This window comes from Furipterus horrens, unplaced genomic scaffold (genome assembly GCF_987537825.1).
Source record: "Furipterus horrens unplaced genomic scaffold, mFurHor1.1.pri manual_scaffold_3, whole genome shotgun sequence".
Classification (NCBI taxonomy): domain Eukaryota; kingdom Metazoa; phylum Chordata; class Mammalia; order Chiroptera; family Furipteridae; genus Furipterus; species Furipterus horrens.
This window is the reverse complement of record NW_028327173.1, coordinates 93,849,287-93,874,425: the sequence shown is the minus strand read 5'-3', so window position 1 is coordinate 93,874,425 and position 25,139 is coordinate 93,849,287. Positions and strand designations below refer to the sequence as shown.

General features: G+C 40.0%; 1 protein-coding gene across 2 annotated transcripts in view; it reads right to left on the bottom strand.

The window, feature by feature from the left end:
* The window catches only part of GCNT2 (glucosaminyl (N-acetyl) transferase 2 (I blood group)), a 118,936-nt gene extending 94,187 nt beyond the window's left edge, over positions 1-24,749 (bottom strand). The window contains exons 1-2 of one of the 2 annotated variants that reach the window (XM_090269871.1): positions 23,458-24,749; positions 6,461-7,142 (exon numbers count right to left, since the gene is read on the bottom strand). In XM_090269871.1, the coding sequence (XP_090125997.1) occupies positions 6,847-7,142; positions 23,458-24,379 (1,218 nt within the window). In that variant the 5' untranslated portion in view covers positions 24,380-24,749 and the 3' untranslated portion in view covers positions 6,461-6,846. Of the gene's footprint in view, positions 1-6,460; positions 7,143-23,457 lie in introns of those variants that run through there. The other variant, XM_090269872.1, reaches the window with a different exon arrangement.
* Between the last annotated feature and the right edge of the window lie 390 nt (positions 24,750-25,139).

Here is a 25,139-nt window from a genome sequence, read left to right as displayed (position 1 = left end):
CAAACCCAATAAGTGGAGACAGGGACTGAATCTTTATGGGCACTTAATTCAAATGGTCTGCAATCTGAGAAGATGGCAGGTTTGTAACCTAACAGACCATCTTGAATTCTGTTATAAAAGGACCCTTTTAATACGAAGAAGAAAACTGTAGGTCTGGGGTTTGGAATTCAGGGAAAAAGTTAATCAGATAAAAGCTGCAGCATTCTTTCATCTGTGTCCTCAGTGGTGGTCCTGTCACCCTGGAGCACAATGGCTCAGATACCATCATGATTGCTTGCAGTCCTCCTGAGGCCCAAAGGGTGGAACTGCTTATCTTTCCTGGAGTCAAAGTGGGTCATACCTTCAGTTCCTGAAACAATGGCTTTTTACGTATATTGATTACTAAGCTTATTAGCAATTACCTGAAACTAAGCTTTTTCAGTGTTTGAGTCTCCTGTCATTCCCCCACTGTTAGTTTAAACTATCTTATTTCTGTGAGATCAGTTTCATATGGAAGTGCTCATTTTGCTGTGGAGCAGGTACTTTAGCATTAGACCAACTGTTAGGGAGCTTAGGAATACACTTAATTGCAGATCTACATAAGGGGACACATTGTAAGCAGCAACAGCCTATGATACTGAAAAAAAAATGAAAAAAATAAAATAAAAACAACAAATGCCTCTCTAAGACCAGTAGTACAACCAGGAGGTTAATTTAGACAAAGCAATACCAAAGAATCCCTTCATTTACTTGCTATATTTTATGCCCTATGAGCTGTGAATTACCAGTCAGGAGGAAACAGCAAAGTCATTTAAGTTCTTCATATCCATGATTGTGTCTTAAAAGGGGGTAGTCTATAGAAGTGTGATTCTCTAATACTGCTTCTCTAACCTGTCCTATTTCTAGACTAATGGCACTGATGGCTTGTGAGGTGGCACTTTTATGATACTTCTGTATTTAATCCATTGCTTCAAGTGACATTGCTCATGTGCTGAAAACATAGCTGTTTCTCCTCTCTGCCCTTTTGGCTGTCCTTGGGCAAACTTTCCCACCCTCAGGTTTTCTCTTTTAAAAATCCCTATGGGAGGACTTTAAAAAAAAATTCTCGTGTTCCAAGAGTGTAAGGCTGTTACCTGTTACTTTTCCTACCTCACAGGCATCCAGCCTGCTTTTCCAGAACAGACACAACGTGGATTTTTTGCTACTGAGACTGAACAGTTCAGCCTTCCTGACCTGCCTTTGATTGCAGGCAAGGACAAGGTTGACTCTCGTAGCCCTAGCAACCGGCCTGTCCCTCACTTTGGAAGCAATTATTCCCAAACAAGGCAATTATTCTGGCTAGACATGTTTATCTTCTCTTAGGGCCACCTTAAAGGCTTACTTTTCATTCCATTTAGAAGTCTGTATTTTTCTGTACATTTTAAAGAAATTTTTCCAGTTATGATACTGTCTAGAACACTGCTCCAAAATGAAGAGGGTATCCTTTCTTTAAAATGATGAGAGACTCAGAGTTTCAGTGAAATAAAGAGATAATCAAAGGGGATACAGAATTTCCTCCGACATCTCTGCACCCCCAGACTTTGCGCGTGGCTGGCGGTCGTGCCTCTTATGCTGGAAAACTTGGACTTCATCCTGCTGCCAAAGGAGCACCACCAAGAACTTTAAGTGGAGGGGTGCTCCCAGACAATGTGTGGAGGAGAAACGGGAATAAAATAAATCACAGTGTGAAAGTACACTTGAGCCCATATGTGCATAATGCACACATTAAAGATAATAAAAATATTAGATGTGAGTAAAGCCTCTTAAACTATGAGGTAAAGGTTCTGACTACTCCCTAATTAATAATATTTTCTAGAAACAATCCCAAGGCTCTAAGGAGGCTTTAAGCCTGCAGATATTTGTGGAACATCAGATACTGCGTATCATTTGAGGTTTTTCTTAAATAAAGAAATGGAGATAGGGAAAAGATTTATATAGGCCTACAGCCACTAAAGAAATCATGATTGGGAGTTAGAGGAAAGTCTAGACTTATTTTTCCATCCCTTCAACCTTGTAATGTAGAAGTATGCACATTACCTTATTTATACTGATTTTTAAAACACATTTATATGTGTTGAATGAATGAATGAAGTTCTACATCCCCCAGAATTCCAGGTGCCCATGAGTAAATGAGCTCTTAATTAGAATTGGCAACAAAGCAACTGGTATATTTTATTCTGACAAACAAAAACTCTGACTAGATTAACCAGATAGATTAAACGATAAAAAGGAACAAAACCCCACAACTTTTAATCAAATTTCTGGGGGAAACCATGAAAAATGTGTTTCTTCTTGTGAGTCAAGGAAGGGCTGTCCACTAAGTCCCACAATGCCACTCACAGTGTGTGGTGCAAATCACTCTTCTACCTTTCATTGAATATATGATCTTAGATTCCCTGCTTGCTTCTTTTTTTATTTTTTTGACAGAGGAGCCCAAGTTTCTCCTTTTCATTTATTTATTTGTTTTAGTTTTTAGAGAGGCGAGGGGAGGGAGGGAGAAAGAGAGGAAGAGAAACATCAATGCATTAGAGATACATCGATTGTTTGCTTCTTATGAGCCTTCAACCAGCAATCCAGGTTTGTGCCCTGACCAGGAATTGAACCGGTGATCTTTCAGCTGGTGCTCAATCCACTGAGCCACACTAGCCAGGGTACTTCTTCTTTAAATAGGATGTTCTCTGTGGTCCCTTCTAGCTTAAATGAGCTATAATACAGTATGTGTGAGGTGAATCTGCTAAGCACAGTGATGGAATTTAAGTGTGACTATGGCCCCTGTCCTGTAGGAGGTTATATCTTCTCTAGGATTCAGAATGCATACAACAGAAAATATAACCAACAAAACAGGAAAGACTATGGCTAAGTTCCATACAAGAAGTTCTCTACTATATGTCATGGAAGTTCCGAGGATGAAAGTTTCCTTTGGAACTTGAAAGGTTAGGAAGGTCTTCCCCTGGTTAGATTTGACACTCAGAGCATGCAGGAGACATTCCAGCTGGAGAAATCATGAGAGAGAGCGAGAACACAAAACCGGGAAAACCAGTCTAGGGAACTTTCCCCAGAAGAATTGTGAATTTAAAACTTCTCTGTCATGGCAGCAGAGAAAAACATTCAAATCAGTAAACCATTCTCTCCAAGGACCGTAAGGGGACATGGCGAACTCCAGGCTTGTCAGGACTTTTGCCCCCTGTTCCTATGAGAGCCCAGCAGCTGGATGGAGGCCGGGCATACACTGCGTTGGAGGCTTGTTGAATGGGTCCGGAATCATCTGGGCATTTGAAAAGTGCAACTTTCAACTATAAATAAAGGAGTGTTGAAACCCATGTTTACAGTGTTTTAATTTATGTATTAGAATAGCCTGGGCTAGGACAGCCCTCCATGATTTTTTTCTTTAAGCCTATTTCTTGTTACCCAGAGGTATGGTTTGACTGTACAAGTAGTGCTTTTTCCTCTCTTCTCTTTCAGTGTAGGCCTACAGAGACCTAACTATAAATGCACATCAGCACTGAACTCTGTTCACAACTTCTTGTGCATCTTACCTTTGTTTAATTGCATGTACTAATTCAAACTTCATTATACTTTCATAATTGTTCTGGGACTTGTTTTTCCATTCTCAATTAACTGCTATTCTTCAGTTGGGAATGAAATTGAGGGGATAGAGGCTTGAGCAGAAAAAAACAGCTTTATAATGTTAAATAATAGCAAAAAGGGCACTTAACGGACTGGCACTGATAGTTTGTTGAAGTAGCATTGAAAGGCTAAGTTATATTTGCAGAAAGGTTAGGTAAATGAGGTGAGATTGTATCATTTCTTGGGCTCAGTGATAGCTGTTCCTTGAAAGGTCATTTCTGTGTGGTTTGCTTTGTTATTATAGCATGTCAAATGCCTCAGGGAATTATTCTTATTTGTAAAATATCAAGATTAATTTTTTTTCTCTTGAACTAAGAATAATTCACCAGAAGGAAGAGAATGGTGAGAATCCAATTCGCTTTGGATAGCCAAGTGAATAATTCCATTCTGGGTGACCAGATGGTTTGTAAATGGAGACTTTTTTTTTTTTTTTTTTTTTTATGATGATGGTCATGATGCTCAAGAGGAGAAGAAAGGAGACACGTCCAAGCACATCTTTAACTAAAGTGATAATTCTCCCATAACTGAGAGTCTTCTCATGGGGTTTACTGGGGAAAATCCACCTTCTCCTGGGACCCAATCATTTTACTTTCTATTCCATTCATCTAATTAGCAACAGAAGACGTTGTTGTCTAAATCACAAGACCAAAAGCATTATTTTAGATTCTCATCTTAGAGAAGGAGAAGAAATTTAAGTACAGAATTTTAAAGGCCAAGTTGGCAGGTCCAGAAGGTGGTCATGCTAGATCATATCATGGTACTGTGAGCTGAAGAGATCTGCATCTGATTTTGATGCAGCAAAGATATCATGGAAACTCTTCCTGTATGCTAAAAGAAGCTGAGCAAATACTTGAAAAAGACAGTATACACAGATTCAAATAGGCAAATTCAAAGCATGCACTGATAGGCAGCAATCACCTGGTAGCATAAATGTAGGAGTTAGAAATATGAAAAGACTGAAATTTAGGGGCTTAGAAAATGAAAAGTAAATTACCCAAAATAAATCAAGCCAATTAACATTTCAAAATGAAATTTACCACTAAATTTACATGTGGAAGTTAATTACTTAACCCTAGCAGAATAACTGACTTAATTGTCTTACCAAAACATTTGTTTTCAAAAGTATCCAGGCAAACTAGGGGTGTTTATGGCTTGGATATAAGGATAGTTTAGATCGAAAGTTTGCAAACTTCTGTGTAACACCTCACCAGATGGGGTTGCTAAAAATACAGGTTAAAGGGCCCTGAGTTCAAGAGGTGAGTAAGTTTCCGATACAACTCAATAATTTGCTTTCCTAACACAGAATTGGGACCAAAGATTGAGAAACAATGGATCAGAGACCAAAAGTCTTTGATTGTTTTTCCCTCAGTGACCACACCTGATCTATTTTGCGATGACTAGACAATTTACTCTAAAAACAAAACAACCAATATTTTAGGATAAACAATACCGTACAATTTGGAAATGCCTAATAAACATGAACTCAAATGGTAGATGATCTGATACCTTGTAAAATTTACTATGGAAAGCAATCAGAACTCCTAGGAAGAATGAAAGAAAACGAATATACAGAAAGAGGCTAGTGCTCTTATTAAAATGAGAGAAACCCTAGGTGCAAGTCATCCTGCCCCAAATGTAGTCTCTAATTTACTATATACAGCAAGCACACCTGTGCATAAGCCCAGTCTTACCCAAAATGTGGAATAGGATTATTTACTAACAAACACTGATCTTTTGAATATCTAGTGTGCCATATGCTGAATAAGAGGAAGGTATAGAAGAGTCAAAAAATTTAAAAATGAGAAAAAGGCAGAAAATACCAAATACTGGTGCAGGTATGGTACAACCAGAATGGTCATGTATTGCTTGTGGAAGTGTGAACTTGTACAACTGTAAAAAACTGGCAGTCTCTACAAAGGCTGAGCATAGGCACGTGCTATGATCTAGAAATTCCATTCCCAGGCACTTATGCAACAGAAATGTGTGCATGTTTATCAAAGAACAGACAGCTCAATATTCCCTGCAGTCATACTCATAACAGACCCAAACACCCACCAATAGTTACATATCAGGATGTCTCAACCTTGTCACTGCTGGCATTTGGGGCAAAATAAGCTTGTTTTGGGTGTTTTTGTGCATTTTAGGAGGTTTAGTGGCAACTCTGGCCTCTACCACTAAATGCCAGTAGTGCCCCTTGCCACTCCAACCCAAGCTGTGACAAGCAAAAATGTCTGCAGATATTGCCAAATGTTCCCTGGGGGGCAAAATCACCCCTCCCCACCTCACACACCTCCTTCTAACAACAGTGAAAAATGAATAATTCCAATGCCTACAACAACAACAAAAAGTAAATCTCACAAACATAACGTGGAACAAAAGGGTTCAGACAGAAAAAGAGTATGGCTGTATATTTCCATGTATATAAAGGACAACAACAGGTCAAAGTCATCTATGATGTGAGACACCAGGGTCATGCCTGGGATGCTGGTTGTGTTCTATGTCTTGATGTGTTACATGAGTGTGTTTACTTATAAAAATGCATCAAGCTGAATACTAATGATAGGTGCACTTTTCTATCTTATATAATATTTCACCAAAAATGAATGAATGAATGAGTTATTGTCCTTCTAGGAAAACTCTTCCAGGGGAGTCTTCAAGGTGAGTGGAAGTGAGGAGTCATTCTTGAATAATTGATATTTATGGGTATTACTTATGACCAGATACTCTGCAATATCATATACCAGAGCCCACATCGATATTCTCTCTTTTATTTTTTTTAAGATTTTATTTATTTATTTTTAGAGAGAGGGGAAGGGAGAGAGAAAGAGAGGAAGAGAAACATCAATGTGAGAGAGAAACATCAGTCGGTTGCCTCTCATATGCATCCTGACCGGGGACCAAACCACACCCAGGTATGCACCCTGACCAGGAATTGAACCAGCAGCAGTCTTTTGCTTTGCTGGTTCAAGCCACACTAGCCAGGGCAGCATCACTTATTTAAGCAGATTGACTGCTAAGGGCGTTTCTACTCTGGTTCCACCCTCAGCCACGACCCAAAAACCACTCCTTCCGACCAGTGAGCACTGTCCAGAAGAAAAGCCAAGAGAAAAACGGAACAGGGCATTAAGTTATGATTCAAAAACTCTTTATGCTCATCAACACAGAACTGAGTGCCAGCCCTTAAGGGACTTGTCATCTAGATCAGATAAGGATGGAGGAGGCACCTGTACTGTAAACAGAATGTATGTTATAACAGGGTACCAAGGAGTATGAATGACAAAGCTGATAGCTGGCATTAGGGGCTACCACCCCCACTTGCCCAGTGAGGAAACTGAGACTCAGAAGCTCACTGTTCTCCAAAGTAACCTCCCAGCCCAGGGTCACTCGGCTGGAGGGGCTGGCTTGGGACTTGAATATGAGCAGCTTTATGCCAGAGTGCTTGCCATCCTGTCCCCTCTCAGGCAGGCCCAGAAAGATCATGTCTTCAGCATCCATATCTGCTTAATGGAGAAATTGTGATATGTAAGGAATACTATATTCACTTTCAGGAAGACACATGCATTCTTTTCTCCAATACTCTGTTTCTTTCTCTCGCATTCAATCAGAAGACACCTAAGCCTGAAACACAGACATTTCTGTTCATTTTCTTCCAACATCTTTTCTTTATTGCTCAGAAAACCATCTGGACAAATCTTTTTCTTCTGGCTCATATTATGATTGACTTTCAAATTCCATCTCTTCAGCCCCTTCTTCAGGTGACGACATTTCTGCATGGTCCGATCAGTCGCAAGCAGAAGGCATGATCTAGGGAATATCTGGCTCACACAAAACAGGGTTCCAGAAGACTTGGCCCTTGAACAAATTTACCAGGCACATAATAATAATATCCAGAACAGAGCCCCGTAAACCATCCTTAACTCTTCTGTCTGCAGAGAACCATTCACCAAGTCCAAAGTGCCTCCTGTGTTCTGACTTGGAATCCCAGGTACTCAGGTCCTGCCCTCCTGCTTCCTAGACTCCCAGCCTTTGCAATTCTCAGGACACCTGCTTCCCTGATCACTTTTGCTAAGTTTGTTTTTAAACATTTCTTTCTTATGAAGACTAGGTCTGAAACTATCCAGATGACTGATACATTGACAGTAGTCCGAAACACTATTATAAGAATTCCTTCAGAATCAGTTACCAGTTTTATAAAAAAAAAACCACCAAAAAAGTTGAGTAATTAAGCTCATTGCTTCCAGTTGGTCCTTTACATCCCTCCCCTTGCAGGAGAGCTGACCTATATAGAATGTATTGATGGGCTCTGGCTCTGGTGGGTTTTCCAGTGACAGGGTGAGGGATCAAGGTGTTTACTCAGCAACTTCTATCTTGCCACTTACAGCAAGAGAGCTGTAGTCCCTTTGATTGTAGTTATCTTCAAAGGGACCCTGTCTTCAGTACTTTATCTAAGTCTTTCTTGATTAGCTTAATTTGAGCATGCTGTCTTTTTCTTGCTGGGGCCCTGACTGATATAATAATAAAAGATAACATTGAGCTAATACTAATCAGGTACCAGGTATTTGGTCAACATATCATGTAGATTACCATTTAATGCTCATAACACCCCTGTAAAAGTAATAAGCGCTATTATTATCCCCCGTTTTATGGATAAGCAAGTAAGACTTAATTACCCAAGTTCATGAACTCAGGTAGCTTTAAAGCAGGACTTTTAATTTATATATTTATATTCTTAACTACCTCCTAGTACATTAGACTTATAAAGGTATCAAAATCCATTCAGAGCTCCTTATTTCTTCCCAGGAACCAAGGCTACAGCTGGTTAGGGGTAGATCTGCCATGTCCTGGATCCAGGACTTCAGCTACGCACCATGGAAGGACTGGCTGATTATAGAGTGGGACTGAGAAAATAATTGAATATACTGAGGTTAATGGGAGCCAGGTTCCTTCCTGCTGGAGAAGGAAGTGGAGAGAATAAACACTGTATTGTTGGATTAGAATTAGAGATACTATGAAATTGTGGCTTTTAATATATATTTAAAAAATTAAAATTTATTAAAAATTAAAATATAGATAAATATGAATGTGTTAAATGAGACAATGTGTAAATTGGAGTATGTGCTTGAGAATGCACGTGTGCGTGCATGTCATCATGTATATAGACATTATGTGTACAACACATTTTTTTCCTAGCTCTAACCCCTGAAATGTCATAGAAGTAATAATGCTTTTGAGTGCCCAGATCTTGGTTTCTAAATATTATTCTTTACTAAATGCAAAGAAAATGGCTAACTGCAAAGTCTGGGCAGGCGAAGTATAATACAAAAATAATAGACTGTCTCATGCCAGAAAGTAAGGAAATACTCAAAAAATATGGAGACATATTGAAAAGACACAGGAATCAGCCTGAAGAGGCCCCCACTGGCCAAGTCTGGAACATATGAGCAGCAAAATAAGTATAAATAGTAATGGGTTGTAATCCATTGAGATAAATGAGAATCCACGTGCATGGAGATAAATATCAATAAACAAACAAAAACAAGTAAGCACATGGGGAGAAGAGAAGGCTCTATTTTTTAGGTGAACGTCAAGTAATAAACATAGAAAGATGAAAGCAGAGAAAAAAATCACAATTTGGCAACCACACAGTAATCATTGGGTCAGGCAAGAACCATCAGTGGATTGCAGAACTGGAGAGTGAACATTTGATGAAGAACGGCTTATCTAAATAGTCTCATACTGTCTCCCCATAAAATACTTAGTCATTACTTAATAGTAAGTATGAAATACAAATCTGTCAGGTACGATCTTAACCAAGTAACAAAAGTTAACATTGCTACTATCAGAACAAATCAACATGACATGCTTCTACAGCATTATTTCTTTGGTGTCTTTGCTCAAAAGGCATAGCTTGAATCTGGTCATGAGGAAACATCAGACCTGCATTCTTCAAAAATAATGAAACCCTGAAAGACATAAATAGAGTAAGAAATTGTTCCAAATTAGAGGAGATGAAAAAGATATGACATCTAAGTGTAGCTTGAGATCCTTAATAAGATCCCAATTTTATGAAAGACATTATTATTACAACCAGTGATACTGGAATAGGGTGTGTGGATTGAAGAGAAATGCTGTACCACTTGATGATTGTACTATGGTTATGTAAGAAAGTATCTCTGTTGCTGGTGTTAGAAATATACCGTGAAATAGTAAGGAGTAACTGGCAAATGGTTTAGAAAGAATATATAAATGAGAGAGAGAGGATGAATAAGGTAATGGAAATGTGGTAAAATGTTAAAATGTTATGGGTTAGGAAATGTGGGTGAAGGGTATAGGAGAGCTCTTTTTTTTTTTTTTTTAATGTGTTTTATTGATTATAATATTACGTTTGTGCCAATTTCCCTTCCCTCTGCTCCCCTCCACCCGGTGGCCCCCCTCCCTCCAGTTGTCCCCCCCTTTTAGACCATGTCCATTAGTTGTGCATACAGTTCTTCTCGACCTCTCTCTGTCTATTCCATTCCCTCCTACCATGATCCTTAATTCCTATATCATCTCCCTCCCTCTCCCCATTCCCCCTCCCTGTTGACCTCCCCCCAATATGTTCCCCGTACCTATAGTTCTTTTTCCACTCTCGTTGCCTGTTTAGTTTTGCCTTTGTTTCAATTCCCTAGCTTCTGTTGTTTCTTGTGATGCAGTTTTCATTTTAGATTTCATTGTCTTGATCCTCCTTTTTCTAAACCAGTCCCTTTCACATCTCATATAACAGTGGTTTGGATCTAATGAACTCTTTCAGTTTTATTTTGTCCTGGAAACACTTTCTCTGTCCTTCTATTCTGAATGACAATTTCGCTGGATAGAGTATTCGTGGTTGTAGGTTTTGGATTTTCATTACTTTGAATATTTCTTGCCAGTCCCTTCTTGCCTGCAGGGTCTCCCTTGAGAAGTCAGCTGATAGTCTAATTGGGACCCCTTTGTACATAATTCTTTTCTTCTCTCTTGCTGCTTTTAAGATTCTCTCTTTATCTTTAATTTTTGACATTTTGATTATAATGTGTCTTGGAGTGGTTCTCCCTGGGTCCAGTTTTTTTGGAACTCTCTGTGCTTCCTGGACCTGTAAGTCTATTTCCTTCCCCAAGTCTGGGAAGTTCTCCTTTATTATATTTTCACTCAATTTTTCAAGTTCTAGTTCATCTTCCTCGCTCTCTGGCAAACCAATGATTCTTATGTTGGGCCTTTTATAGCTGTCCCAGAGGTTTCTGATCCTCTCATCGTTGCTTCCCATTTCCTCTCTCTGCATTGGTTGACTGCTTGTTCCTTCTCCATATTCCAGTTTGTTGAAATGAACTCTGGATTTTTTTTCCTCACCATCTGTCTCGTATGTGGTTTTGTTCCTTTCGTTATGAGTGTTTTTCACTTCTTTCTCATCTTTTTCCAGATCTTTTGTGAATTCTGTAAGCCACCTGATAACAATGGCCCAGAACTGAGCATCTGACAGGTTTCTTATCTGTTCATCTGTCAGGTTCTCCATCTGTTGCCTGGTGAGCTGTGCCACCGGGATTTCTATAGTTGTCTGCCTCATTTTGACAGATGCGTTTTGTTTTCTTGGGCCGGCTGTAGGGGGCAGTGCCTGTGCACTCGTAATGACCCAGCGACCGGCCGCCGTTCGGCAGCCTTTCTTGCTGTGCCGTGGTGCTTTGTCGTCACAATCCAGCGACCGGTGCCTGTCCGCGACCTATTTCGCAGCCCTGTGGCGCTTTCTTTGGGGGCGGGGGTCCAAGATGGATTCACACAGTTATTCCGCTAGGAGACCGGGATCCGTCCTCCCGCCCCCCTGGGCCTCACTGTTCAAGGCGATGTGGTGGCTGCTTTCCCCAGCGTTGGGGTCTCGAGCTGCCGGGGGTTCGACTGCAGCCGGGGTTGTTCTCCCCGCCGCTGTCCCAGGTGCGACAGCAAACAGCGACGCCCCCTTTCACTCTTACCTGCCCAAAGGGCGCCGCTGGTTTATAACTTCATATGTTGGGCTTCCGTGTAGTTTTATTTTCTGGAATTTCTAGTTATCCTTTGTTTTGAAGTAGTTGTATTCCTCTCTAGTTGTAGAGGGAGACCTAGCGCGTCCGTCTAAGCCTCCATCTTGGCCGGAAGCTGCAGGCACCTAGGAGAGCTCTTTATATTTTCTCATAAGAATTGTAATTTTGAAATTAGTTTAAAATAAAAGGTTGAAAACTCATTAAGATCTTTAAACATTTTATAGATATTCAAAGAGTAGTATTTTTTATTAAATACATTGCTTCAGTCACAGGAACTTCTGAAAGGCAGGAGGCCTGGTCATAAACTCAGGGTCAGGCAAATGTAGATTAAGTCATTCTACCTTCTGGATCCCCAGTTTACTTATCTGTGAATTGAAGATGATAATATCTCTCTCCCTCAAGGATTTCTGTTAGATTCAAATAACTTAATCAAATGAAGCATGTTGTTAAGTCTTTCTGGTCTCTCCTTGAGAAAATCTTGTGCTATAGGGTTTCTTCAACAGTGCCAGGATTGGAGTGTTCTAGGATGTAGAAATAGCCCCATTCTAGAGAATTAACATGGGCCATTCATTAAAATATGATTCTACCTAAAGATAGATGCTGTGTTAGTTACCGGATTCTCTATCTTTTATGACCAAATGGAAACTTTGCCCCTCTGAGATTTTGGAATCTAGTTTTAATTTGGGATGGTATATTAAGGAAGCACTTTTCCACAGTTTTCCCCCCAGGGCATATATTGAAAACAATCGTTCGTCTGGCACCTATTAACAAAATGGACAAAGCTCTTTCAGCCAGAGGGGTCTGTCAAGGGGTTCCAGCTTCCCTGGGCCCTCGGTGCCACACATACTGCTGGGGTCAGCAGGCAGCCAGTCTACAGACACTGTCAGCACCGCACACGTCGTGCACAGCTGCAGCCGGGAAGGTCAGCAACAAGCACACAGTGCAACAAGGAAGGAGGATGCCATTGCAGGACACAGATGAGGAATAAGCTAAGGCACTCAACACACTTTGGAAAGAGACGGAGCTATTTCTAGTTATACTATGAGTGAGGATGTGCTGGACCCTACGACCTTCAGAACAAGTTCAGGTTTGTATTCTCAGGCCTTATATACAGTGACTTATCACTGCAATTAACTTCACTTTCAATCCTGCTTTGTTTTTTGTTTTTTTTTAGATTTTATTTATTTACTTTTAGAGAAAGGGGAAGGGAGGGAGAGAGAGAGCAAGAAACATCAATGTTAGAGAGAAACATCAGTTGTCTCTTGCATGTGCCCCAAACAGAGACTGGCCCACAACCCAGGCATGTGCCCTGACCAGGACCTTTTGCTGTACAGGACGGCATCCAACCTCCTGAGCCACACGAGTCAGGGCCTGCCTTGTCGTTGATTTCATTTCCCCTCCTATCTTAACTTTCCCTTTCATGGCTTCCAATCTGAAAAGCAAGAAGAGCCTTAAACCCTGTCCCTCCCCTAGCTTTTGCTTGGTTCATGAAACTGAAAGTGCTGAGTCTCAGAGCAGAACTGAGCCCTGCAAAGTCTCAAAAGCAGCTAAAAGAAGCTGCACGCACCTCAGTATATGAATGGAAAATTCTACAAGGGTGGCTGATTTACCTTCCATAAGATATGTTATAATTTTTCACCAAAGCTAAATGGAGGTTAGTTAGAATTGCAAAGATGATAGAAATTTGTTCGCATCATTTCTAATAAGGAGAAAACTGGACACATTTATGAGTCCTCTGAGGTAAACAAATGATTGTGAACCCCTGTCAGACACTGTCTAAATCCATCAAGAACAGTAACACAGGAATTAGTATTTGAAACAAGAAACTGGTGTGGATTTAAACAAGCCCCCTTCTAAGTTTCTGGGTGGTCACATGTATCTAGTGCAGACCAATCAATGCACACAAGTTCAGGATTCATGATGATGATGGCTTACATGCCTTCTAGAAAGCTCTGTAGTGCCTAAACTAAGGGCTCAAAAAGCAGCTGGTAAGTGTCGATCTGTTGTAGGCTGGCAGTGACTTGAACAGTAGAAAACTTCTGGATTTGCATGAAAGTAACACCCTATTTATTTTATACTAGCAACATAAAGTGAATCAAATTCAAACTGAAGCCAAGCATAGTGCTGGTTGAGGCTTGAGAAGTTATAAAGCTCATGGGACCGTCCAGGCCTCTGCATTCTGTCAGTCCCCACAGATGCCCGGACCAAAGCACCTACCAAAAAGGTAAGAACTATATATGAGGTAAAACAGAGCACTTGGGGCATGGGGGACAAAAGTCAACTCTGCCTGGGCGAGGGGGGCTGACCCAACAATGTGGTGAGGGGGTTCTCAAAGATAAATAAGATTTCTCCAGGCAAAGATGGGCCTACAGGGGAAACTGGCATGAAGGCTGAGGTCTCTTTGGTGCTTAGCAATTTTACAGGGAACTCAAGTAGTAGCCAAATAAACCACTTTAACTACATTTTCTGGATATTATCAATCAAAGCCTCTCATGGCTAAAGTGACTCCAGAAAATTTTGTTAACTTTTGACTTTACCTTTTTAGACCTGAACTAAAACATATAATTTCAATAAAGAAGTTATACTGACCTTACAGCAATCAGATAACTAATAACTCCCACAGGCCAACACCAAAGTGTTTTCTAAGGCATTCAGCAGAGATGTCAAAAGATGTCTGTCCTTTAGGAAAGTAGGTAGAGGGGCCCTGTAGACAGTGTAAAAGCTGAGTCAGAATTGAGATGGAAGAAAATGAACTTTCTGCAAAGCTGCAGAATTTTCTTCATTTGTAGAAAGTATTGTATTAGATAAGCAGAGTAATACTCTTTTCTCTCCCATTCATTTGCTCCTCATTTACATTATATTAGAGCCCCACAGAATGAGGAGACTAGGTAAATTTCTGGCTCACACTCATACCTTCAGAAGGTGCGTGTGGGAGGGGTAGAGATGCAGGGTAGAGGGGGACTGAGAGCGACATCCACACAAACAGCTAAGATGCAGTGGAGGAGATGCTATTACCCAAGGAGGAGTAAAGTTGGGGGGTGGGGACTGCTTCTGTGGGAAAGAAAAGGGGCAGGAAAGGCTTCTCTGGAGAAGTGACATTTCCAGTGGATCTTGAGAAATGCCTAGAATGAGCAGCAAAAGTAAAGAGCTTTCCAGACCTAGGGAACAACATGAGCAAGGACGGGAAACCATTTGTTTTCAGACCAGTCTACAGTGACAGAGTGAGGCTTTCAACTATTCCCAAGATGCTGCTTTCTAATAAGAGGAAAGAGAAACCAACTACGTAAAACACTATATGTGTCACATTGCTAAGTAAAGCTACAGCTCAAGGGTAACCTCTGTGGGCCATGTACCTTATTTCTAGCAAAAAATTATATTTGCAACTTCAAAGCCAAATGTTCATTTTTTTCTTGTTTGTTTAACACACAAGTTTTAAAATAGTAACATTAAAATCTCAAAACTCATCTAAGAAGTTAGTCTCTTCCTCCTCTGAACACATAAAGAGTTCCTGCAATGCACCAGTTACAATTTGTGTACTTTAATCCTTCTAACAGTCTGACAAGGAGATAGTTTATCCTCAAGATACAGATGAAGAATCAGGCTCAGAGAAATTTGGCATTTTGTCCAAAGTTACACAGACCGTATGTAGCAGAGCCAGGACTGTCTGGTTTAAAATCCCATCAGCAAATGGGAGCAGCCATCTGACTCTACAGTATAAACATATCTTTAGATCATTTGTTCAACATCCTCTACAGTTGAAAGTCTAAAATGCATTCTAATTAATGACTACTGACTTCAGTTTAGTTGGGCATAACCCTTATTTTTTACACCTCATGACTACTCTGCAACAGCCAAACTGTACCTCCTTCTCTGGCCGGGTGGCTCGGTTGGATGGAGCATCGTCCCATACACCACAAGGCTTGGGGTTTGATTTCTGGACAGGGCACATGCCTGGGTTGTGTGTTCGGTCCCTGGTCAGGGCACACATGAGAGGCACTTAATGAATGTTTCTCGCATGGATATTTCTCTCTACCTTTCTCTCTCTCTCAAATCAATAAACATATTAAAAAAAACAAACAAATGGTACCTCCCAATCCCTCCACCTCCTCCACTCAGCCCCTACCCCCATCCATATCCAGCAACCATAAGTCTGCTCTCTGTATCCATGAGTCTGTTTCTGTTTTGTATGTTCATTCATTTCGTTTTTTAGATTCCACAAATAAAAGAAATCATATGGTATTTGCCTTTCTTTGTCTGACTTATTTCACATAGCACAATACCCTCTAGGTCTATCCATGTTGTTGCAAATGGTAAGATTTCATTCTTTTTATGGCCAAGTAATATTCCATTGTAATATATATGTAATATACATATCATATATATATATAACTTCTTTATCCAATAATCTGTTGGTGGGCCCTTGGGTTGCTTCCATATCTAGGCTATTGTAAATAATACTGCAATAAACATAGGTATGCATATATCTTTTCAAATAAGAGTTTTGAATTTTTTCAGGTAAAGACCCAGAAGTCAAATTACTGAGTCATAAAGTACTTCTATTTTTAATTTTTTAAGGAACCTGTTTTCCACAGTGGCTGCACCATTTTGCAATCCCACCAACAATGCATGAGGGTTCCCATTTCTCCATATCCTTGCCAAAAAGAATGTTATTTCTGAATAGTAACTATTAATAATACTTTCATTAAGTTAATTAAATGATTAATTAATTATTACTTAATTTATTTAGCTTCACATTAATATTAAAACAGGGTCACAGCTCTGATTATTTGTCAGAAATCCCAGAAGATGGTGTAATTAACAAAGAAAACATGTCAAGGACCATCATCATTATCATGCAAACCAATTTTGATGATAATATATGTAGATGTGTAAGAAGCATATAAATGAACTAAACTACATTTTAGGGTAACTTATGATTTTCAGAAATTATGATCTTTTTTAAAACAAAAAACATCAAAATCTCCAATGGTTCTCTTTTCTGCTGAGTCATCTTATAACTAAGAAATTAAGCTCGTTATTTCATAAGAAGATACCGAATGTCTATGTACCCTGAGTCCTATCAGCATTTAACTTCCAAGACAAAACAGGTATGAATGATCTTCGTGAGAGAAAAAACAAAGAAAAAAACAAAAACACAGAAACAAAACAAAACAGGAAAAACAGTCTATCTTAGCTGAGGAAGGAGAAGGAGGAAAGTAAGGATAGAGAATGAACCTCAGAATCCTCAAAGAACAAACCCAGTGGCCAGTCAAAGGTATAGCAAAGATGAGATCATCCCTGAGTTAACCTCACCCCCCACCATCATTTCTTCTGGATAAGCTATAAAACTAATGCTACTGTTGCCTTGGTAATGTACCAGTATAAAAGATGATGTTTGTCACACCGTTTATCACCTTCTCAAGAGACTATATTTCCTTGGTAAGAACTCTTAGGTGTCCCAACTCAGCAATTGCTTTTCCTCTTAGTTGACAAAAATCAGTATTTATAGCAGATATAAAAATGGAAATTGTTCAAGTTAATAGTAAACCTTACCCTCAAATTTTTTCTCCCCTGCAAGTCTACCCACATACCTAGTGATCTTGGAAGGTTTGTGAGCAGGTGTTTGAGGAATATAAATTCCCTCTTGACATATTAAGAACCCAGCCATATCACTGGGGCCCTGAGTGTGAGTTTTCAGGACCATGTTGACTCATATCTGTTCTTCCCTGCCTCCTGCAGTCACTTCTCTAAAGGTTTTAGCACTAGGCATCTCAGTTTGTATTTTTACATATATAGGGGACTAAAGCCTGTCTCAAATAATGACGAAAGGTCAGGCCAGTATGGACTCTATAGCAAATGCAACAAGTTTCTCCCTTCAATGGCACAGGGTGCGTATAGGACCCAGAATACCAGCAGGGCTTGTCCAGAGACAGGCCCCTGGGGGGGTGGGGAGGAGAAGCAGGCAGTCTGTTTCCAGACCCGTGACCTCAACACTTTTCCTTTCTCTAATCTTTCCCCTTCAGGTACCTTGGAGTTCCTCTTTCCTCCCACCTGCAACAAAACCTGCTCTCAGGAAAGAAGACTCCTTCACAACCATTCACAGTTTTACATAAATTTGAAATAAGCTCCCATGGAATCATATTAAAAATATTTCTTTGTAGCAAGTGAGGCAAAAATCATTGGTCATTTTTTAAAATTTATTTTTTAATTGATTTTGAGAGAGAGAGAGAGAGAGAGACAACATTGATTTGTTGTTCCACTTATTTATACATTCATTGGTTGCTTCTTGTCTGTTCCCTGACTGGGAATCAAATCCACAGTGCTGGTGTATTGGGACAACACTCCAACTAACTGAGATACCTGGCCAGGGCCATTGGTCAGTTTTTGAATCTTTAAATCCAAGAAACACAGATAAATTAAAGAAAGCCACTGAAAGTCCCTGTCACAGGCAGAACCCAGAAAAACACGTGATCAATAACTCAGAAGGAAAGTAACAGTTGCACCACAGGCCTGTAGGTGGACCTTCTCTCTAACTGGATATCATCCAGAGCTGAGTCAGAGGATGAACTAAAAGGTTTCCATCTTGTTTCAGACTGGATTAGGGAGAAGAAGTGGGAGGAGTTGGGAGAACAGTGGGGAAAAGATGGGTGGGGGAAGGAAAGGAGGACAGGAAGTCCTAATTTTACAACAGCTAGTGAAGTTCACTGGGGAACCTCTTTAAAATCATATGTGAAGTCCCTTTCTGTAACATATTTGTCCTCATGAGAATCTTCACTGGAGCAGACCACACAGGAATTCTTATCTTCTGAAAAGCTTCTTGAAAACTTGCCACTCCTTAAGGCGCTTACTGGGTGTAAGTGACCATATTTTGTTTTTCACTTTATTTATTATTTATTTTTGGATTTTGTTTATTTATTCTTAGAGACAGGGAAAGGGAGGAAGAAAGAGGGGCAGAAACATCGATGCGTGAGAGAAATATTAATCGGTTGCCTCTCATACACATCCCTATCAGAGACCCAGGCATGTGCCCTGACCAGGAATTGAACCAGTGACCTTTCACTTTACAGGATGACACAAAACCAGCTGCGCTATACTGGCCAGGGTTGTTTTGCATTTTAAACCACATGACCTTGGTACCATAGCCACAGCTGACAGGAACAACTTGAAGCCTAAAGGACAGACAGTCATCTACAGAGATCAGCAGTAGCCTATGCTACTCATTGCACAGTGACTACATGACTCAGAGTAAGGCTCTCTGAAGGAGACACAGAGAGGAACTGCTGCTAGCAGAGCAGTACAAAGTCTGGAGACACAAAGGGGAAATGTTGAAAGTAGAAGCCCCAGAGCCATCGGCTGATAAGCAAGAGGAAGCCCTGAAGCAGAGGCAGACATTTCAGAGAAGGAAAAATCAGCAGAGATGAAGATGCTGAGCCATGAGCCTGACCGACTGCTCAGGCTGCTGGGACAGCACTTCTGTCTGACCTTGCTACTCAGAGCAGGGACTCATGCATGGCCCACCTGCCTGATCCACTACAGTAGTCAACAGCCACATGTATGAATGTGATTTATATTGCATTAAATACAATGTATTATTTAAGTTAATTAATTTTTGCCTATTTACTTTTGTTTATTTTAATGTGGCTACTAGAAAAATATAAAACTACATTATGTGGCTCATATTATATTTCTATTGGGTGGTGTTGTTCTAGGTCCCCATGAGGCCATTTCATTTGTGAGGTGTTTTTTTCCCCCTCACCTATTGCTTTTTTGAGACTCTTAATTAGCCCCAATCATTGCAGTTGACTGGAATAATATTTAAAATAGCTAAAATAAACAACTCAAACATCAACTAGAAGGGCCCTCAAAACGGAAATGACCCAGATTTCCACAGAGCAGGATGACAGTTAAATAAGACAGTCACCTACACTCTGGCCACCCTAGGTCCTGCAAGAGTGGGCTGCACCAGGGATGGGCCACAGCCTCCAGCGAGTATCCTTCATACATGTTTTGAAAGGGAGCAGTGCATTTGTTTTCCATTGCTCTGCTGACCTGTAACTGCGAGGCAGAGGTGTAAAAATCCAGTTCCAACAGATAAATAATGTTGGCACATCAGGTGTCACTCTTAAGTTTCTGTTGAGTAAACTGATTTCATTTAGGATCGTGGACACTCAAAGAGGAAGAGACTCAAAGCCCATTTTGTCCAACACTGGAGAAATGAGTTTCTTTCGCAGCTTTTCTCCAGTTTCTACTTACATATATTCCTTGGGCTTGTTCACCACTGAGCAAAAATCCCTTCTAATCCCAGGTCGATGGGTTCTTTCATCTCCTGCCACTGACCCTAGATCCTTCTTTCAAAACTACAGAGTTGGTTCAATTTCTCTCTCATAAGCAAATTTTTATGTGAAGAGCAGTGATACCTCTTTGAAAAGGATTAAATATCCTTTTTGTCACTGATAATTAAAAAAAAATAAGGCTTGGCCTTTTATCCTTCTTGGCTGCTCTCTTTGAAACCTGCCTTGTCAATGTCTCCCTTTAAAGCACGGTGTCCAGACCTCTATCCATGACACCTGGTCCAAGCGACACATAAGAGGGAAGTGGGATTTTTACTTCCCTTATTCTGGTGCTACTATTCCATATGAACAGCTGTATGTTAAAAATCTCCCCCACCTCACTTCCTAGAGCCCCGATTTCTTTCATCACTATAGCATTACCACTTTTAGCTCTGGGGAAACCAGATATAAAAGGAAACAAAAACACTAACTCAAAGATATCTGCATCCCATGCTCATTGAAACATTATTTACAATAGCCAATATATGGGAACCACCTAGGTGTCCTTTAATGGACTAATAATCTAAAAATGTGGTGTATATATACACTGGAATATTATTCAGCCATAAAAAATAATCATGCCATTTACAACAACACAGATGGATCCTGAGGGCATTATGCTACATGACGTAAGTCAGAGAAAGACAAATACTGTGTTGATCTCACTTATATGTAGAATCTTGGAGGAAAAACAAAACAAAACAAAACTGAACTCATAGATACAGGTAACACATGAATGGTTGCCAGGGTAGGGGTGAAGAGGGGGCACATTATACAGTGAGGGTGGGGTGAGAGAAATAGATGAAGATGGTCAAAAGATACAAACTTCCAGTTTTAAAATAAATTAAGTCCTCTAGATATAGGGTACAGCATACTGACTCTAGTTAATAATATTATCTTGTATATCTAAAAGTTGCTGAGAGAATAGTTCTTAAAAGTTTTTTTTTTAAATTTATTGACTTTAAAGAGAGAAGAATGGAGATAGAAGCATTGATTTGTCATTTCACTTATTCATGCAATCATTGGTTGATCCTTGTATGTGATCTGACCAGGGATCCAACCCACAACCTTAGTGAATGTTCACTGATACTCCAACCAACTGAGCTACCCAGCAAGGTCAGTTGTTTTTTTCTTAAAGATTTTATTTATTTTGGAGAAAGGGAAAGGGAGGAAGAAAGAAAGGGAAAGAAACACTGATGTGAGAAAGAAACGTCAATTGGTTGCCTCTCTTACATGACTCGTCCAAGGACAGAACCTGCAACCCAGGATGTGCTGTGACAGAAATCAAACCAGTGACCTTTCACTTTGCAAGACAATGCCCAACCAACTGAGCCACACCAATCAGAGCAGCCAAGGCAGTTCTTAAAAGTTCTTATCACAAGAAAAAAAAAATCTAACCCAACTAGACTTACTGTGGTGACCATTTTGTAATGTGTACAAATATTGAATCATTATGTTGTACACCTGAAACTAATATATCAGTGAAAGAAAGAAAAAAAAGAAAGAAGGAAAGAAACAAAGAAAAAGAGAGAGAAAGAAAGAAAGAAAGAAAGAAAGAAAGAAAGAAAGAAAGAAAGAAAGAAAGAAAGAAAGAAAGAAAGAAAGAAAGAAAGGCACTTTTCAAGGAGGACATGCAGAGAGCCCAAAGGCATATGAAAAAAATGCTCAACATCACTAGGCATCAGAGAGATGCAAATTAAAACCACAATGAGATACCACCTCATACCAGTCAGAATGGCCATCATTAACAAATCAATAAACAACAAGTGCTGGGGAGGATGTGGAGAAACAGGAACCCTACTGCATTGTTGGTGGGAATGCAGACTGGTGCAGCCACTATGGAAAACAGTATGGAATTACCTCAAAACTAAAAATGGAACTGCCTTTTGATCCAGTGATTCTACTGCTGGTATTATACCCAAAGAATCCTGAAACACCAATTCAAAAGAACCTATTCACCCCTACGTTCATGGCAGCACTATTTATAATAGCCAGGTGCTGGAAGCAGCCTAAGTGCCCACCAGTGGATGAGTGGATAAAAAAATTGTGGTACATTTACACAATGTAATACTATACAGCAGAAACAAAGAAGGAACTTCTATCTTTTGCAATAGATGGATGGAACTGGAGAATATTGTACTAAGTGAAATAAGCCAGTTGGTGAAAGAAAAACACCATATGATCTCACCTAATACAGAAACTAATGAACAAAACAAACAAACAAGCAAAATAAAACCAGAGGCGTGGAAATAAGGAACAGACTGACAGTGAACACAGATGAGGAAGAAGGGGGGAAATGGGGGAAAGAAGGGGAAGAATCTACTCAAGGAACTAGTATAAATGACCCATAGACTTGGACAACAGGGTGGGGATTGACTGTGGGAGAGGGGTGGGGGTGGGAAGGGCAGGAGAGAGCAATGGGGGGAAAATGCAACAACTGTAATAGAACAACAATAAAAAAGAAAATTTAAAAAAGGAAAGAAAAAAAAGTTTTCCAATGGTTGGTGGGAGGGGGGATATTGTGAGTCTGAAGCTTTGTATACTAATGTCTAAAATTAACAGCTGTAACAAATGGTTCATAGCCCTGGCTGTTCCTGAGAGTCTCCTGGAAACTGGACAAATACAGAAGGCTAATTCACCTAGGAAGTCAGGTCCCCTGGGAAATAGGGCCTGGCCTTATGTATTTTTAAAAGCTCCAGGTGATTGTAGCATGCATCCAGGGTTAAACCATTAATCTCAAGAAACCATAAACCTAATCCTCATATTGATTCAAGTTACTTTTTCCTTGAATTGTGACTCTGAATTTTTATTTTTAATTGAACTAGCTGAACTGAATTGGCTCACTGTAAACAACTTGAGATCATTCAAATCATTTGGAACTTGGGCCAATGGGAAAGAAGAGTTACTTTAGTAACAACTGAGACCTCATGGAAAATCAAGTTACAAAGAACATCAGGCTTAGGAGACCTGGTTTATAATTGGCATGTACACTTGCTAGCTGGGTAATTTGAGCACATAATGTAAACACACTGACAGTGTTGTTTCTTTGTCTATAAGATAAAATATTTATTCCTGATTATGAATGCCATCACACTTAAGAGAGAACTGGATTTAATCTTATCTGCATAGCCAGTGTTCCCTCAGGCCTCTACCCTGTCTCAAGGCTGCAGCACATATTCGAAGTGGGTATCTGGGCACAGACAGGCAGCCTGGGATATCAGCAAAATGAAGCCAGACAGTAGAGCTCTTCTACTGCCCTGCTAATCACTATGCTTTGTTTTCTCATCTGTAAAATGGGTGCCAGTTTTCTCAACATGTTCTGTGAGCGGAGCTGCTATCAAATCTTTTAAACTCTAAAGAGCTTTGAAATCTTAATTTTTTCTATATTTTAAGCACTTTATTCAATATTGAACATGCAGTGTATATTCTTAAAAGCAAAAGTTAAGAGATATACTTACCAGGAATCCTATTGAGTGTCACCCAGAAATGTTCATCAGGACTGTAGGTGTCCTTGGACCAGGACAGTAAGTCAAGTGCTTGCTGGTCTTGGAGGACAAAGTTAGCAAATTCCCTTGTGAGAGCCACATAGGCAGTGCCAAAATAAATGGTCATGTTGTGAGGAGGCAAAGTTTTCAATTTTGTTGTTTTAAGCACATAGGAATATTTTTTATGTAATATTTCTTGGTGGACATATCTAGTCCGTCCAAGGGCATGATTGGGAGGCAGCACCCCTGGGGTAATATTTTTTCCTTTAAATCCTTTTAGATGTTGAACTATTTCCTTGTTGGTTTTCAGGGGGAAATCTTGCCCACAGGTGTTGATGGCATACTTCCATGGGATCTCTGAGGCCACAAGATCTTTGATGCAGTTCAGGTCAGCTTGGAGCCTGGAAATCCCACCATAGACCACCTGCTCCATCTTGGAAGCCAGAAAAGCATTTGGAAAGCAGCTCAGTAATTGCTCCACTGCATCTTTAAATTCAATTGTAGCCTTTTCATCCACATGAATGCAGTAGACATTCTGAGGCATGTAAATAGCTCTGAAGAGCCTCTCAAAAGTCCCAAAGTCTTTGTGGATGGTCACTGTGTAAGCCAAAGGGAACCCAGCCTCTTCTTCAGAGAGTGTTTCTGTTATATAGTGACTTTGAGTCATGTATTTATAACAGGCAGATTCACTGAGGGTAGTTTTCAATGCATTCTCTGTTGAGTAAAAAGCCTTCCCCTTAAAGATCTGATGACAGGTTTCTGCTAAGAGTGAAGCATTGGCAAGAGATGCCCTCAGAAAACGTTTCTTCTCCCATAACTTGTTATTGTAAACAAATACAAAAATCAGGGCAGTGATAAGAGACACACTAAAAAGACAGTGCTTCCAGGAGCCCATTATCCAAAACCAGGAAATGAGTAATATGTCTCTTGAGATCTGATCAGAGTGGAGATATATTTAACTTACATTTTCTCCAGAATCCATATTCATTCTTCCAGTTGACCATTTCTGTCCTTTTTCTTTCTTCCTCCTCTTCTCATTTATTGCTGTGTTGCATTTCCAACTTTCTTTGACACATTTCTGAAGTAATTCCTTTGGATTTGTTTTGCTCAGTCTCCCACTAATCTGAAACCTGTTACTACACAAAACTAAGTTGCCTCAGGGAGTTTTTGATTCCAATGTGTCCACCAATCCCCACAGTGACATCATTAAGGGGTGAGGTGATCATTCTGCAAGTCGTTGCTGAGAGACTTCAAACCTAGCCTCTTCTCTTGGCCAAAGGTTCTCAATTCAGTCAGCTACCCAACTTCCTGTTAATCATTGCGCTCAGCTGACTGAGTTTGTTTGCTTAAACAGCACTGCCAAGTTAAAAGCGTCAGTTCCAAGCATGTGAACACTGCCTGGAGAGATATTCTGTCAATAAATATTTAGTACTTAAAAGTAAAATGCTTAACCCTGTCTTTTTCCACACAATCCATTCCTCTGCCCCCATCTCCATATTGGCTGGGTATACTATAAAGCGAGGTATATGAATGGCTGTTGAGCCAAATTCTTTCCAGGGCTTAATTTCCTCTGCTGTTACATAAGGTCGTTTACAACACACCTTAGCAAGCTTACTTCACTACCTAACTTACTCCACAAAGTGACTGGGACATTC